The sequence below is a fragment of the Callorhinchus milii genome, unplaced genomic scaffold (assembly GCF_018977255.1).
Source record: "Callorhinchus milii isolate IMCB2004 unplaced genomic scaffold, IMCB_Cmil_1.0 Scaffold6, whole genome shotgun sequence".
NCBI classification, from domain to species: Eukaryota; Metazoa; Chordata; class Chondrichthyes; order Chimaeriformes; family Callorhinchidae; genus Callorhinchus; species Callorhinchus milii.
In genome coordinates, this window is record NW_024704747.1 from 27510712 (window position 1) to 27528802 (window position 18091).

General features: G+C 37.4%; 1 protein-coding gene and 1 long non-coding RNA gene across 12 annotated transcripts; one reads left to right on the forward strand and one right to left on the reverse strand.

Annotated features, from left to right (window-relative positions):
• Positions 1 to 579: 579 nt before the first annotated feature.
• LOC103176426 lies at positions 580 to 11301 on the forward strand. Its single transcript, XR_487593.2, has 3 exons — positions 580 to 736; positions 10043 to 10103; positions 10942 to 11301. It is a non-coding gene; the product is annotated as an uncharacterized LOC103176426 (long non-coding RNA).
• On the reverse strand, positions 4318 to 17976 carry mettl8 (methyltransferase 8, methylcytidine). Of its 11 annotated transcripts, none has more exons than XM_007889948.2 (11): positions 17739 to 17890; positions 16263 to 16342; positions 15519 to 15698; positions 15183 to 15274; positions 14098 to 14510; positions 13491 to 13540; positions 10609 to 10669; positions 10036 to 10175; positions 6907 to 7013; positions 6061 to 6126; positions 4318 to 4561 (listed from the first exon to the last, which is right to left on the reverse strand). In XM_007889948.2, the coding sequence occupies exons 3-11, from the start codon at positions 15674 to 15676 to the stop codon at positions 4422 to 4424; spliced, it is 1227 nt and encodes a 408-aa protein (XP_007888139.2). In that variant the 5' UTR covers positions 15677 to 15698; positions 16263 to 16342; positions 17739 to 17890; the 3' UTR covers positions 4318 to 4421. The 11 variants fall into 11 exon arrangements, with proteins under 11 accessions (XP_007888139.2, XP_007888140.2, XP_007888143.2 ...); XM_007889949.2 differs by lacking the exon at positions 17739 to 17890 and adding an exon at positions 17939 to 17976 and having other exon boundaries at positions 4327 to 4561; XM_007889952.2 differs by having other exon boundaries at positions 4327 to 4561; positions 15519 to 15693.
• Between the last annotated feature and the right edge of the window lie 115 nt (positions 17977 to 18091).

An 18091-nucleotide genomic window follows, 5' to 3' on the forward strand; every position in this document is an offset into this window, starting at 1 on the left:
TTGGGGCAATTGAGAGGGGGTGAAACTGGGTAAGAGAGAAAGAAGGATGTGTGTGAGATAGACGAGGGGTTAAGAGGGTGTGTGTAAGAGAGGGCTGGGGGTGAAAGAGACGGAAAGAGTAGAATAGAATGAGGGGGTGGGAGATATACATGGGGTAAAAGCGAGAGGGGGAGAGAGAGACGGCGGGGGGGGGGGGGGTTGAGGGAGATAATGTCCATTTATATTGTGCTCTTCACTTGGGATAGCGTTTTGTAGCACTTACATAGAGGGAGGAGTGAGTGAATGAAGGGCTGGGGGGTAAGAGCGGGTAAAAGAGACACAGGTGGGGGCTGAGGGCGGGAGCGGGGAGGGAGGGGGTGAGAGGGTGGGACAGGTAGAGAGGGTTTGAGAGGGGAGAACACATCATTGTCATGACTGTAAAATTCTGCTCAAGTAAGAAGCTGATGCTTTAACCTTGCATTGAAATGTTGTGACATGATTTGCTCTGCTGTGTCGCAATGTTTGGCAAACACAGGGAAAACGCTTGCCAAACATTTCATCGGTTCAAATTCGAGGTCTGTTATATCCAAGTCTACCAGCGTCAGTAACGTGTGCAATAATTATAACAGAAAGAATAACGAACTTGAAATAATATTATCACAGCAATGAAGGGACGAACCTTCACGGTTCTATGATAAACAATACGATCTGTTGCAGTGCTTTCCACATCAGAAGAACGCCTCAAAGTGTTTCACAGGTAATCCTTGCATTTGATATAGCGCTTTATCAAAAGTCTCCGAAACATCTCAAAGCACTTCACAGAATATACTATAAATTTCTTGATTTTTATACTCTTAAATTGCTAAATGGATAATTGCAGTCCCGAAATATCACATTTTCAAATTCGTCTACAACTCGAAGGGGACCTGTTCGGACTTATCAATGCCGACACGCCTGCCATCCCGATGGGCAAAAATAAATTAAAAATTTTTTGAAAACCTCGAGGATGGGTCGATGTTGTGTACAAGGTTAAAAAGAACAGCTTGGAACACGAGATTAAACTTGAAGTGACCAGGTAATGCCAAACGTAAAGAGCTCCAGGCTTGCAATTCCAGGACAGTTAAAGGATATGGAACAATGTACGGCATTTGAAGCTTATGAAGAACATGCGAGGAAAGTTTGGAGAAGGAATACCAAAGTACAACATGTGAAATAGAGATAGACATAAAGTTAGTGATGGGGAGAGAGAGAGAAAAAGAGGAAGCAGCCTGAGGGGATAATGGCAAATCAGATGATCGCCTCTTTTTATATTATACCCAGTATTGAAAGCGCTGTCTCCCCAGATTTGGTGGAAGGAAGTATTCAAATTGTGGGCAAACTTTGACCTTAAATAATTTTGAATTGGAAAATAGATATTTAGTATTGTAAAGAGAAAACCGAATTTCTTGAAAGTGAGTAAAAAAAAATCATCTGTAGGCTTTTCCCCCTAATTCTGTTCTGTCAGGACTGACAATGAATGAGTCTGTGTAACATCACTTGACCCTTCCACATCCTGCTTTGCTCTACGTTGCAAAAGCTACTCTCGATGTCAATACATAGAATGTGAAAGGATTTACAGTAAATCTGAAACTCCCCCACATGATGTCAATGTCAAATGTCAGTGGTAAAAATGTCAACATGGAGGTGGGGAGGTCTGTGGAAGTAGGTGGAAAATTCCTCTGGTAAAAGTACAATTAAATGAGTATTTCCTTTCGAATACATTGACTTGCATCCATGTTGCATAAAACTAAACGTTTCTATCGTATCAATGTTGTTCTGAAGTATGATGAATGTATATATATTTGATTATTCTCTGAGGAGCAATGGAAAGATGTGCATCTTCAATATACCGTCCGTTCAATACATACATAGTTTAAGAGAATAGTTTATAGAATGCACAATGAAACAAAACCAGCTGTCCGCCAATGTTTGTGAGTCCCTCTATGTGAGAAGATTGTGGATCAAGCAGTGGGTCAGAATCTTAACACATCAACTAAGTGTTTTAGTGTATTTATCGGGAAAGATCATCCAGGTATTTTTTTTTTCCTTTTTAATACTATCTTAAACCATTTAGTAAAATTTTAATCTGGTCTTAAATTATGAATGAGCTCAATTCCTATGTATGGGATACATCTAATACATAAAGTTTATTTCAAAACTTTGATTTATGTTGATAGGTTTCCCACAAAATGTTTTTTTTTACCTTTCTATTCCAATATTAATGCCTGAAATCCTATTGTTTTAGTCAGTACTTTTAAAAGTGCAGCACTCAGAGTCAGTGACAGTAATGCCTAGAACATTTTTACATTTGATACCCTTTCTGCTTTCCAAAAAAAATCTGCAATACTGATTGTCCAGCGCCTTGGGACATCCTCCTGACGGGAAAGGCGCTATACAAATATACTTTTGTTGTTGTTGAATCATTCTGGCCAAGTGTGCATTGCTCAATATTTGGTTTAATGCTTTGAACCAAGAGAGGGTGAGGTGTCCTAGCATGATATTGAGGTCTAATTTGTGGTACGTCTTAGCGTGATTCTTTAATAAGGAATCAGGAGTTGCACCAATGGAGATTTCTTCACCTGTCCTGCTTATGCACAGCTGCTAGTTCCAGCAGGTTGATGGGAATTCGAAAGAGGATAACAACAACAACTCGCATGTATATAGCGCCTTTGTCGCAGAGTTGCATCCTGGAGCGCTTGATAAATGTTGGAAATTAATCGCACAGTTGATCATTTCATTGTTAATATTACAATTCTGCGACCAGAAATTTGTTGAAATCGTTAATAAAGTGTATAACTGAGAGGAGGCTGAGCAGACTTCAGCAGGTGACCATTTTCTAGAACAAATGCGATGTATTATAATAATCTTTGCATTTGATATAGCGCTTTATAACGTCATTGAGATGTCTCAAAGTGCATCGTGGGATTTTACTGTGATGTGCAGCGACTATGCATTCGTAGCAGTCAATTTGTACTCAGCAATGTCCCACATTCAGCCATGAAGAGAGGGACCAATTTTATTTGGGGGATTGTTGGCCAGGACATTAAGTAGCCATGTAATGCCTACAGTCACTCCAGAAACAAGGTGGAGGGAAGCCAGACTGGTTCAATGAAATGGTGATTGATTTTAAGCTATAAAATAAATATTTTAAATAGCCCGCAGGAAGAACAAAATTGTGATCTTGAATATAAATAAAATAAGGAACATTAGATATCTTAATGGTTCTCTACACACAAGGACAGCATTTGTTACAAACTTTCTGAGTATTACATGTTGAACTTTCTGATATCTGCTTGTAAGTTACAATATGATTTGCTTCCAATTCTTCCTGTGGTTGTAACCCAAAGTTCCTGTTTTAATTGGAGAGTAAAATCTCCTATGGAATAAGATGGGTTAGGATGATGCCATCATTTGCCATCAGTTACTTTCAGTTTAAGTATTATGTTATATTTATATTTAGTTCTCCATTTTACATAGACTTACAGTTATATTATGATAAAGTTAAATACATGATTATATTGCCATGGTTGGTCTATTAAACATACGGATTGTTTTTTTAAACAAGCATCTTTGATGAACTTGCCTCATTAAAACCACTACGTAAATAGTAATTTATATTCATTTGCTTCAGATGCAGAACTTTATAACACGATTTATATGGCACTCTTCGTGTAGAATAACACCTTGGGAGTGCAGAAAGGATATTGTAAAGTAAGAGTGGGGGGAAATATATAACCAAAGTCAACATTTATATATCTCGACTGAAGATCTGTGAATGGAGTAATCTATCAGCAAGTCAGATTTTACACTTCTCCATGTACATTGGTTTGTAATGACACACATTTAAAAACAAAGAAGGACTGTGAAGCAGCAAAGAAACAATGAATGTTAAAACATCAACATGATTATGTCTCCCTGGTGAAAAGGTTGCTTGTCTAATGAGTTGGGACTTTTGGGAGCTATACTTGTAGTACCAAACCAATGCATTTGCTAAAACCCACTTTAAATATGTAGATAGGTCTCTAAAATTAGTTCTTAAATGTCTTTGTTATGGATCAATATTATATACAACTATATCAATGAAATACAATCTTGATAGGCAACTATTAAATTAAACCACCTTTCTTTTGAAGTCTCTGGGAGAGGATGTAATGCTATAATATTATCTAGGTCCTTGGGTTCATTGGTTGTCAAAGAAGTACAATGCAATGGTGCAGATCATGTTAGAAACCCTGTGATGAGATGTTGAATGCAGATTGAGCAAACTAATTTGAAATAAAGTCATCATTCTGAATCATCCCTGTTTGAGCTCATTTTTAATAATTTTAATAAATTATTAAGTTTTAATAAAAACAATCCTTACAACCTTTAAAAGTAAGTACCTTCAGCCTTACTTTGGCACCTTATGGCTCTTTTTGGTATTTGCTTTGTATCCAAATTCTGTGCATTGCAATTTTCTTTTTCCGGTTAACTTGAAGTCGTCGATCCACTAGATTTTGAACTTCTTTCAAACCAGCGGATATGAAAATATTAGCAATTTCTTCTATTGAAGAAAATAATGAATGATACAGGTTTAATGAATGAAAAGAATACACTACTACATTGCATTTAACCGATAGCAAGAAAATTCATGGTTCACGAATACTGGAGAACCATTTCAGAAAGTGGTTCCACAATTTCTATAGCATAAAATCTACCTTCAAACAAATGTCCACATGAAAGTTTCACGTACAATTTAGCTTTAAAGCTCCCATAATCATCAGAAAATTGCATCAAACAAATGTACCACAATATGTAATACTCTTATTGTACACATTTTTTTTATTTTTAATTGCATCAAGTCATTTTTATAAGCCTTCAACTCAAGAGTGTGTGAGTCTTTATGGTATTTAAAACTGTAAAGAATTGGCAAATTGCAAATAGTGACTTTTTAGTCAATGGGTGCCACTTCCTCCGGTGGCTGAGGAAGTTCAGACTCGCCATTAAGGTTAAAGCCACTTCCCTTGGTTTTATGGGGCAAACACATTCAACGGCAGCCAAACAACATGGCCACCTTTGACGTCAAGCATTAATGTTGTTTTGACAGATAGATAAGACGCTCATTCACTTGTGTGCTGGTGAACACTACCTCACTCATCTTTGACACTGCCTTGGTACTATGGAAACCTAAGTTATGAGCCAGACAAGGATTAAAATCAGTCTAAACAATCCACAATATATGGCTTATTTTGTGCTGATCTACATCTCTCATTACATATACCAATACCACAAATGACATGTATACTACCTAGATTTCTTTCCTCTCACCCTTTACAATCTTGAACATTGGTTCAGCTGAGGTAAAGAATCAAATTCCAAGGTCACCTTAGTCCAAAATGGAATGTTTTGTATACTGACTACAGAAAGAGTATCTTGCTTTACCATTCAAAACAAAAACTAAAAGAAATGTAAATTGCGTTTAACCAGGGAATTCTGGCACTTGTATGGAATTAAACCATACTGTTGCAATTCTATCGCAGTAACTGCATATTTCAGTCCTCCTGCAGCTGAGCATACAATTTTATTATCTATATGAATTTCAAATGGTTCTTGTCTGTATATCGAGTCACAGCTAAACCATCATCTAACCCTTTATTCAAGGCGCAATGTATTTTATTTTAGGCTGAAAAGGTCCTGCTAACATCATTCTTTATCATTGGTAAAAGGATGTGGAGCCACTTCTTTGTGGAGAGATCAGGCAGGTAAAGCAGAGATCTACTGAATGGTGTTAATGGAGCAGTATCCTCTATACCTGTTACAATTCACATTTTAAGGAAAATTAAAACAAAATCAAAAAAGTAATCATAAACGTGAGGTGTTAAAAGAACACTCAGTAGAGAATGATTTATGCTTTCATTAACCGAGGAAGGTGCTAACAACTCACTTTTGACTTTGCTATGTGTGAGTATTTCAGAATTTCTTCACTTGTGGAATAAATTTTACATGCAACAGTTCCCTGTTTAGTACCTATATAATTGAAAAGTTCTCCACTATTACTTATACCTTTTGTAAAGTAGTAAACTCTTGTACCATCTCCTCGAACATAAAAGTTTCCATCTAAGCAACGACCTAATGAAGAGAATGCAACATAAAACAAAAAAACAAGTTATAAGTTAGAAGATGAACAGGTGGAAATCACGATGATTCTTTTGATATAATTCATTCGGGAATTATATTTCATTTTTCTTTCAGTATCCATTAAATAGTGGTCTAACAGTTCTTTTGGGTAAAACAAAAGGCTGAAGAAACATACGAGAATGAGTATCTTGGCACCTTATCTTGAAGAATAGAGTAAGCATCTGCAAACACTCAAAGTTTTCTAAATCTTCAAGAGATGTAATTATAAGTCGTGAGCAGTCGTTTCTCTACCACCTCCATGCCTCCAGTGCGTCTGAGAGATCATCAAAGCTCTATATTTAATTGGCAGTCTACTGATGAATGAACCGAACTCAGATGGAACAGAAGCAGGGTTATTGCAATGAGTTTAGAAAGAGAAGGATATTGGCAATATCAGAAGATATTTTGACCATTACCCATCAACTCTGGTGGAAGTCCATGTGTGTGGATACAAGGACAGATTAGTGGTGCTGATCCTTTCTTCAAGTAGGTGTCGTGAAGATTTATGCTATCTGATGTGGCATTAAGATACACACTCCAATAGCCTGCCTAAATCTCCCTGCCCATTCTAACACATGAAAAATAACCAATTGAGTGAGGTATCAAGGTCAACATTGGAACTGTACTTAGCATTCAAAAAGGAGACTGAGAGAGAGAGGAAAAAAAGAGTAAAATATCTGTAGGAGTTTTTCAGATTTAATAATATTTAATGAAAGACTTAGAATAGATCACCTTTTTTCAGTCTAAGTTGAGACATATCATATCTGCCATAATCCCGAAATAATATCATCCCTCCAGGTTTGAGCAATTTAGAAAGCCTTTTCACAACCTCCGGCATTCTAGAAATAATTAAAAAAAACATAATTAAGCATTCAAAGTATAATACAGCTAAATTAAAAAGTCAAGAAAAATAATATATTGGCACCAAAGATTTGGGGTTTGTAAATATCAATAAAAATTTAGCTGGGAGTAAGCAATTGTTTTGATATTTAAACTATGTGCACAAGTGGATGTCGGCATATGTAATGAGAAAGCTGTAGCTGTGTCAGAAACGGTGTAGGAGTACAATGCAGTACCCAAATAGATGTGTTTGTGCATTTGTACTGAGAGTACCATCTGCTCTCTTCACAGTTCAAGGAGAAAACCTTCCGCACACCTCAGCAGGAACCTTCACCATTCCTACCTGAAGAAAGCATCAACATCACCGATAACTCGCATCATTTTGACTAAAATTAGGAAACACAGGAATCCTGACCCCTGATAAAAGTTCTTTATCAATAAATTGGTCACTCAATTCATGACCGTTTGTGGGACACTGCTGTGTGTAATTGGCTGCCACGTTTCGCCCACAAAATATACAGTCAATTCACTTTATAGTGTACCCTGTGAAGCGCTTTGAGATGTCTCGAAGACTTGATAAGGCACTATATCAATTCCAAGCAATATTATTATTATAGTTAATTATTGATCACAATTGACTGAATAAACTGTTTGTTTATTCTGGGAGATTTTTGGCCAGGACACTAGAAGAAACTCCCTTTGGATGAATAATGTATTTATACATAGAATACATCTGTTAAAGTATAAAAATAAGGGCTTTATATTAATACATATGTAATATACACTGATTTTAATAAATAATACAAAAGTGTATTTTGTCGGCAAAACTATATTTTGTTAAATATATTTTGTTTATTTTGGTTGATAAACAGGACTGTTGATCATATCACATTTGTTAAGCTTTTAGCATTAAACGTTGCATAACAATAAGTTGTTCCACTGATGGTTCGGTTCTAGAAGAGCCATGACCAACATTAAGAGCAAAGACCAAATGAAATAAAACCATTCACTAAAATGAAAGTGCAGGAAGAATTTCAAGCATGTGATATCATTGGGCGGGTTAACACAGCAGAGAGAAAATTATCTCTCAGTTGTAAACTCATTCGTGTTCTCAACGACATTCATGATCTTGCAATCATTTCCAGGAATTTTTCCATGGAATACTGACCAGACCTGTAATAGATATCTGTGTTAGCTCTGCAACATGAATTCCTGTACTGTCATTTCCTACGATTCACAACAATATATTTTCTAGCATTCTTGCTTGGCTCTTAAAGTTTCCGATCGCCACTATTTTTACTATCGCTTTCCACTTCGACCATGCCTACGGTCTCCACCCCTCGGCTAGGCGTTGCTTGTAGGCGCCATTTTTTTCTGAAGCAACGATTATTTTTAAATAGACTGATTTTCAAAAAAAAAACAAAAAAACCTGATATGGTCTCATTCTACATATTTATCCTTAAAAACATCTGTACTTAATGATGGATCACAGTTGGGAGATGCGAGTACAGTATTTGCAACTCCCTTGAAATGAACAATGTCACAGCAAGCTCCATGTTATTTATAAGGGGGTGGAGTTGTATTTAAAATCTGAGCAAAATAGTTCCATCTTGAGCAATTTCTTGTGCAGAGTTGCAAAATATTGGATGAAACACTTTAAGGGTCACCTCATGCCTACTGTCAAATTCTGGCTGTTCAACTAAAACTGGCAATAACTGGCATCCAGTGTATCAACATATCCACTCGTGCTCTGACTGCAAAAACTGAACACAAAATGGGAGACTGCAATTTTGCTGCTGACATACATTTATGAACAACAGTCAGTCAAGCAGCCAATAGCAGAGAGACTTTGCAACTATGGGAGGAAAATTTGTGGGTGTGACAACTGCCTTCTTACATTTTTTTTTCTTCTTCTTGGTCACTGCTTCTAGCTATTGAGACAATAGCTTTACAATAACCAGATAAAATAGATCAACTGAATGTAAGAGGCAAATCTGCCAATGGGATCAGACCATTCCCACGTGGGAAATAACCGATTCATTTGAAATCCGGTAACACTTTGGGCAAGATTTAATGAATCAAATTGTACCATCATTGATTTTTTTTGAAAAAAATACAGTCCTCAAGGCGTAGTGTGAGAGTCAAAAACGACATTCAAAAAAAAAGTGATCACTTCAAACCACGACGGTTTGTGGGATACTGCTGTGTGCGATTGGCCGCTGCGTTTAGCCCACACAAATAGTCATTTTGTGAAGCACTGTGAGATGTCTCAAAGATGTGATAAGGCGCTATATCAAATGCAAAGATTATTACTGTTATTAATTAATATTATTAGATAGATTATGTGACGTTCGTGTTGAAAAGCAGTTTTTTCTGTCTCATAACTTACCCTTGTGATCTCATTGATTTTACTATATTAATTATTGTATCTCTGCAAAGGATTTCTAGTTGTGGAAATAAAATAAATTCTGCAGTTTCCTGGTAGATTATCATTAACTATGAGCCATAGCTTTTCTCAATAATTAAAAAATGTGATGCATGTAAATAGGAAATTGCATTTATTATACTATTAACTGGCTTTCTAACTTTATGTAATTTAGTTTAATTTTAAAGGCACTAAAGTACTTTTTACGGACAGAGCTTTGTTCTCACCCTGGCTACTGTCCAAAACACATAATCATGATTTCAACTGCTGTCACACATCACCTTATATAACAGGCAAGACAGCCGTTACTTTCTCATGCTTTATTGAAAAGGTACTTAAAGATAAATCCACACGTGTTCTGTCCTGGGTTACAAACAAACGTTCCAAATATATATGACTGTTCCTCAAAAATATGGTTATGCAAGTTACATTCATCATAATTATTCCAGCTTTCTGAAAATGAATATTTTGTTCTGTGAACGGAATTTCTGCAGGGTGTTGTAATATAGTGCTACCTAGGTCTGAAATCATTCTGAATAATCTCAAATGATGAATGAGCTGGAGGACATTTTTCACGATCTTTCACCTTTACCTACCTTTCAGGGTGGATAGAAGAAAGCACAAAGACAAGGAGAATTACATCAATACTCTCGTCTGGAAATGGGTAGGTGTCTGTTTCATCACACACATCATGAACAAAGGCATTACAGTGAACTGCATTATAGGAAGGGTGTGACTGAAAGCAATGAACAAAAGGTGGTTTTAACAGCTATTTAGTCAGATTTAACTAATCCTTTTTTAAAAAAGAAAATCTGTTTCATTTACAATTTAGAAAGTAATTAAAATCCACAGAAAGATATCATATAAAATAACTCGTCTTTTGCATGAAGCCAAATGAATTTTCATCTATGCTTTGTTGGTTTTAAGAAACCAAGGCCCCAATTATTTTATCCTATTCAAAATCTATATGAATCAATTTGAATTTCAGAACAATTTTTAAATCCTCATTAATCAAGCCCTATCTGCACTCAATTAAGACCCAAATAATGTTGGTCCATAAGACTCCAGGATTTATTGGGCTGGGTATAACTGTTGCCGAGATACATAATAGATCCATAATGATTCAAAAGAACGCATGACTATTCTACAAAACAAACTCCAGTGCATACCTTGACCAGATCCACCGCATATGGAGAGAAATCACAGCAATAAAGGAATCCATCGGAATGTCTACAGTGAAAGAGGAAATATCAACTTATTTTCTTGTCCTTGAACATAAATAAATGCAATTTTTATGTACTTAAAACACAAGACTGACACATTTATGCACTGAATTTATTTTAGGAAGATTTGATAAACTGATGTCGTGAAATATAATTTACTTAGACGATACAGAGATTATAAAAATTAGGAATCCGTTTGACGAAGCAGGTTATGTTGAGAATGAAATTAAAACAATGTGCACGAAGGGGTGAAAATATAGTCAAGTTTTGTTTTTAAAGGTATCGAGATTCAGGGGCGCATTGCAGGTCTGCACCCAGAGTTCTGCATGAATCAGCCATCTTAGCTGCGGTTGGAAGGTGCTGATGAGAAGCTCGGAAGGGGAAAATTGAGAGAGTCACCAGGGACTGCCTTGTTACACCTCATAGTGGCTGGCCTTTGAGCGACATAAGAGAAAAGCTGGAAGTAGGATTTGTGCCTGTTCTACCAGCTAGGATCCTTTCTTTCCCAGGTTGAAAAATAACCTTAAAAAGTATAAATAAAACATTCTGAAATACCAGATTGGGAGCATGTTTTATTCATGGATCAATTGTTCAGGTACAGAGAAGCGATCTGATTGAGGAGAAACAGTAGCTCAGGGGGAGGGGAAAGAGAAGGTAAGATTGATCCGATGTACAATCGCAGTCTACTCTGTTAACCCCTCATCAAAGTCTCCAATGTAAAGTTAACATTTTTTGCATTCAACCAAGTCGTGTATCGTAAATCACCGAATGAGGAAAACAGAATCATGCGCTAATATTGAAATCCTCATCTTCTAAAGTAAATCAACGTCTTCACTTCGACCACATTATTTTAACAAATTTTCCTGAATGTGGCACCAAACAGCTTTAAATAATTACTCAGAAGCAATTATGCATAAGCCAGAAAGCTTAATTTGTTCTTTTACATCGGAAAGTGCGTTCCCATGTGCAGTATATTATTTTAATATGTGCTTGTCACGGTTTATGGTTTTGGATACTCCAGAACAGAAATGGTGCTTAGCAACCACATTTCCCCAACACTTTACATGGGATATAATTGGGATTAGTTTACAAAATGAAGCCATTAACTACGTTCAATCCAGTCATCTCGTCACCATTTATAACTATGAGAGTTACCCTTGGCCTAAATTATAAGCGTATCCAGGCTAAGAAAAATAATTACACATTCACATTAGCTCCAATTTAGGTAGATTTATCATTCTTTTGTCCTATGATCAAGATTTGGTAAGGTTTATACCATCATATCTGAAGGGTGTAACATTTAATGCAATGAAAGTTCCAATGTAGGGTTGGCGTTGAATGGAAGGTATCATTGATTTAAATGAAAGTATTGATTTGGATTTAATACATACATTGTAAGAGAACTAAATAGCAGTGGTCTGGATGAAAAAAAAAATCCTCCTTCAATGTCAACTCCCTGGGGATTTAATTTCTACATTATTTAGTATTTAATAATGTTCATTAAAAATTTCCTTATTTGCATTTGCTACAAATTCATAAAAGTAATAGTAATAATAATAATCCTTGCATTAGTTAAGGCTCTTAACTCACCTCAAGATTGTGTTTGTGGCATGAAGACCCTCATCAAAATTCACTAAAAAACCAAACACGGTGTTGGATTGATGTTATTGTGGACCAGATTAATAATAACACTCGCATTTGAGATAGCATCTTATCACGTTTTCTAGACGTCTCAAAGCACTTCACAGAATATTTTGCAGAGTGAATTGACTGTATATTTTGCAGACGATAAAAAGTATTCATTTCATGCATGCTCTCCTGTTCCCAGGTCCCTCATCCCAATTTTCTCTTCTACAAATGAGTAACAAGGGCTAGCAAGATGACACAAAATATGAAATAAGTAATGTTCCATACAACAGATTGAAAATCTGCCTGTGTTTCCACACACTATGAGCTCCTGGGCTGTTGGGGTGGAACCAAACAGACCAGAGGCACTTTACTATAAGGGAGGGAGGGAAATTTCAGAGGGTACACACCCTCGATTGCATCATGCAGATTTTTACCCAATTTGTTCATTTCCTTTCTAGCAACATTATTAGCTACAATTAATTCAATCAGAAAAAGATTAGATCATAACAGACTTTCAAACAATTCCAGTATGTTCAGGTTTCAAAAAAGATTATGCAAATCTTCAAGCTGTGAAACCAGTCAGTTATTGATATACACCTGGCCATTATTTGGCTATACAACAACAAGATTACATTTGTATAGCGCCTTTCACGTGGGGAGGACATCCCAAGGCGCTGATACACAGCAAACTCTTGATAAATCGTCACTCCAAGGGAACAACAACAACAAAATTACACTTGTATAGCCTTTTCACGTCAGGAGGACGTCCCAAAGGGCTGGACAATCAATGTTTCATAAAGAAAAAAGCTCAATGAAGAGTTATCCGGAGTGGCGAGTTATTTAAATGTATATCCAAAAAACACCGCGGGAATATTGGCAGCATAATGATTTAAGTCAGGTTGGTCCAATCGTTTGGCTGCTGAGGGTTGAATGCTCTATTTGAGAAATGTCCACGGGCAGCATAAGCAATATTGTGTTTCCCTTCCAGAAATGTAACATGACAATTACGGGTTATGGGGGGAGCGAGCAGGTGGGCCAGATGAAATACTTTACGTTACTCTATGATATCAATAAAAGTGGATGTTGGCTACCCAACATTAACAGAATTTAGAGACACGCATGGATACGAGATACAATACTGCTATGAATCAAATCACACTAGATTCCATAGTTAAATTGCAAGCCTATGTTTTACATACCGCATTTCAGCCAGAATAGGAAAAACACTGTTTCCAGCACCACATCCAACCTGATTGGTATGAAAGAAAGATAAGTATTTCAGTTTACATTTGCCTCAATTTTAGCTTTGTAACTGAAACAAGAAACATACAGTTGATTATATATTAAAATTGGCACAAAGATGGAGGTAACAAGGTCTGCTCTACAGAAATACGCGTCCTATTAACTGGGTGCTTAACTTTGATCATCTTTTTCCAAATCACTTTGAACTCGTGTGATAGGCAAAATGAAAGTGAAATTTCATGGATGAGAAGAAAAATATTTTGAGGCGTCTCAACGAGGTGATAAGGCCTATAACAAGTGTTAGGATTGTTATTATTTTTGTACCTAAATTTTGCAGAATAAGGAATCAAAAAATCTTAAAAATGTGTTGCAAATGTAACCTAAAATGAATAGAAATTATATGAAAAAACATCATTTTCAATAAAGTTAAACAATAAAGTCAGATTGAAACATTCACTTATACTACTGAATCCTATATAAAAGTATTGCACATTTTTTTGAAAATGTTGACATTAGCAATCTTAACAAGTCTCAATATATCAGTTGCATCGTTCACAAAGATACCTCAAAAATTCTGAAGCCAGGACCAAAGCCGGGAAACACTCCCAGATTCTTGTGTTTGCCTAAATTATTGCAGCTTTGTTCTTCATGTGCAGTCACTGTGATATCATAGACTGGTTTTGTGCATTCTGTAGAATTGGTGCTTACAACATCAGACAGTATTTGTTCAGTTTGTGTGCTGCTAAAGCAATCACATTTTGCTCCTTTTGAAATTGTAGACGATTGTGTTTGCGAGGAACTGTGAGAGTTAAATTTAGGAATAATTGCGGCCTTTTTAGCTCCATTTCGAGCAAGTATCCCATCTGGAAGAAGTTCAGGAAACTCTCGGAACAACCAAGTACGATCTTTGAAGAACTTGCTTTGATGAGTTCTGTAGAATCCATCCCAATATTTACTTGCATCCTTCTCATATTTCACTGTAACAACAACAAATAGTGAAACAGATAAACAATAAAAACAGAGCTGACCTTTTAATGCTTTGGTCTGTACATTAACAAATTATTACTGTTATTGTTGAATCCCTGAGGATGCAACATGACATGCAGCACATGTTAACCCAGTGCTTAGTTTCTGATTTGTATTTATATCTTTTTAAATAATAATACTAGTACAGAAGAAACACAGGGACAATACAATCATAATGAATAAGATACAATGAAATTCTTGACACAATAACAGTGCTAAATAACACCAGATGTGGACAGGTTCTGTTCTGTAGGAACAATTAGAAAATGTACATCATCTAGCCTTGTGCTTTCTGGATCCCTCTTGAAAGTTATTATGGATTTTGTCTCAACCATTGAACCCAGCAGGGCTTTCTATATCCCAACGACTCTCTGTGTAAAAAATATCTCCTATTCTCTCACTTTGCTTCAAATGATGCCCTCCAGTCAATGACTCAATGACCAGTGGAAATAACGTCTGGTCATCAATATAGATTTATGCAAATCAATTATGAATACTCTATTACAGATTAAAATCATAGAGGTACTTTCTCTAATCAGATTACAAGTTACAACAAACTTGCAATTGTATGGAGATTTTCATGTAGGATAAATCTGCCTAAATACTCAATTGTCACAAATCACCTTGTTCTTCCAATGACACTTTCACCCTGGAATTTTCTTCTGCTTTTTGTCTGGCTAATTCCTCTTGTTCAGGTGTCCACTGAATGTGATCCCTACAGAAGAAAATAAAACGAGAATCGCGTGTAAAGAAAAAAGCACAACTACAACAATTTTAATCTGTACATCACACTTGTTTTACTTCTGTGTGAAAGAAAAAGCTTTCAAAGCGTTTGAGGTTTGCGTTTTCCCCCCTTTTGGATCTAATGTTTTGCTGGAGCACGTAAAGCTTTCTTCAAAGCTGTCACCACTGTTAAGTGCTCAAAGACGCTAACCCATATAAAGGTGACATCTACTTACCACATATTATGTTCGAAAACCCTGCTCGGGTCACTTAAAATCCGTGAACCAAGGGGAGCAACTGGTCTGCTCCTGCTTTGGAATCGACACTGACATCTAAGGTTTCGGAGCCACGCAACAGAAACTGAATGAACAAATATCATTTGTCTCTTCATCATCCTATTGAAAGGGAAACCTGTGCTAAACAGATTTAAAAAATCAATTAATTTCTGAATTCACTATTCAAAAACCGCATTGAAAAAATCTCAACAGTTGTTTTGAAATGCAGAAATGACCACAATTCCAAAGACTATAAGGTTTTGGGAGGAAAGTTAACAAAGTGCCTTAAAATTAGTTTCATAAATAAATGTATTCCTCTTAATTTTGTTTGCTTAATGTTACAGGAATTAATTTGATTCTGGCACTTTGCTGAAAATCACCTGGTTTACATCATTGTGGGTATAGCACCTACTTTTTGTAGGGTTACTACACATTTTTAAAAGCATTTTATGACAACTGTCAGAATGGTCCCAATCACTGATGCATGAGGACATTCATGAAGACTATCAATACCTGGTGACTTTGAGGCAGCTTTAATGATTTGGTTTACAGCTGACTTCGGAGATTTATTATATTCTGTATTGATTAGATTTGATCAATCAGCACTCTTGTTAATTGGTATTGATTCGACATTCTACCATTTGATTTGATAAATGAATTTACAGAAGGAAATATGATTTGAAAGGTTAATGAAGCAGCAATTACTTAAATTGAATGTGATCTTCTCATGCGTGGGTCTTTATTATTTGCTGAGAATCATCCAAAACAAGACAGCTGGAGATATGCTATATGAATGAAAGGTACAAACATGAATGGGAACACAAGTTTCTCTATACAGATTTGGATCATTCAAGTTTTCTTAGAATATTTAAAATAATATGTTTAATGTGATGTAATCAGGACAAAAGAGATCTACGAAGCATCAAGAGAAGGCAGATAATATAAGTCACTGAAATATTTAGCAATCCACGTATACACACACACAAATTATCATACTGTAGTTTTCCATCTATCTGACACCAACACACTGAGAAAAGGTCACTGGGTGTTACCGGCAGCTTTAAATACTAGCAATAATAAAGTAAATGTAAAATGCTAGTAAAATGTGAGCATTGGTGGGGGGATGGGGGGTGACTGCACTGTTAATACTCAATGTTAAGTGTTGAGCCAATCACACTTTTATATACCAGAAGTATTTCCTAAGTATAACTGTATGAAATTGCTTTATTTTTAACATCTGACTATCATTTCAAAGTCTTTGCTGAGCTTCTCTGCAACTTTCAAACTCAATAAAAATGCCTCACCCAAAATCCGCTGTGAAACAACACGCAAGGAGGTACCTGGAAGTACCTGTTTGGGGGTTGGGATGATTTGGGAAATCCTCCTGACATTAAAGGCACTGTACAAATGTAATTTGTTGTTCTTGTTTGATGGCAGTCCAGGTGCCTGGACATTCCTACACTGCCGCCCGGCCCTGCCCTACCCGGCCCGGGGGATGCAGCCATCCCCAAGTTCTTTCCCCAGACAGACAGAATCAGACAGACACACAGAAACTGACAGACAGACACACACACAGAGACACACACAGACACACACACACACAGGGACACACACACACACACAGGGACACACACACACACACAGAGACACACACACACACAGAGACACACACACACAGGGACACACACACACAGGGACACACACACAGGGACACACACACACAGACACACACACACACACACACACAGACACACACACACACAGACACACACACACAGGGACACACACACACACAGACACACACACACACACACAGACACACACACACACAGGGACACACACACAGGGACACACACACACACAGGGACACACACACACACAGAGACACACACACACAGACACACACACACACAGACACACACACACACAGACACAGACACACACACAAACACACACAGAGACACACACACACAGACACACACACACAGAGAGACACACACAGACACACACACAGAGAGACACACACACACACACACACAGAGAGACACACACAGACACACACACAGAGAGACACACACACACACACACACACAGAGAGACACACACACACACACACAGAGACACACACAGACTGACAGACACAGAGACACACACACACACTCGGGGTGGGCGGGTCCCCACCTGTGTACCGGCTTCACTCCCCCACTGTGCGGGGCCTCACTGCACCGACACAGAGCAGCAGCCCCGGGCGGTCATTAGGCAGCGGCGCGGCCCTCAAGAAGCCGTTTAATATCATTTCTCATATCCCAGACTGTCGGTAACGAGGGGAGAGGGGGAGGAAGCGCGGCCTCGCGCTCTCTCACACACACACACACACACACCTGCGGACAGCGACACCGGCCCCGCGCGGCGGAAATGGAGGAGCAGCGGAAGTTCAGCCTTCAGCCGGGGTCGGGAGCGGTGCATTGTGGGGTATGTCGTCCTCCTGACCTCGCCCGAGAGGCGGAGCGTCTGTGAACTACCTCTCCCAGAAG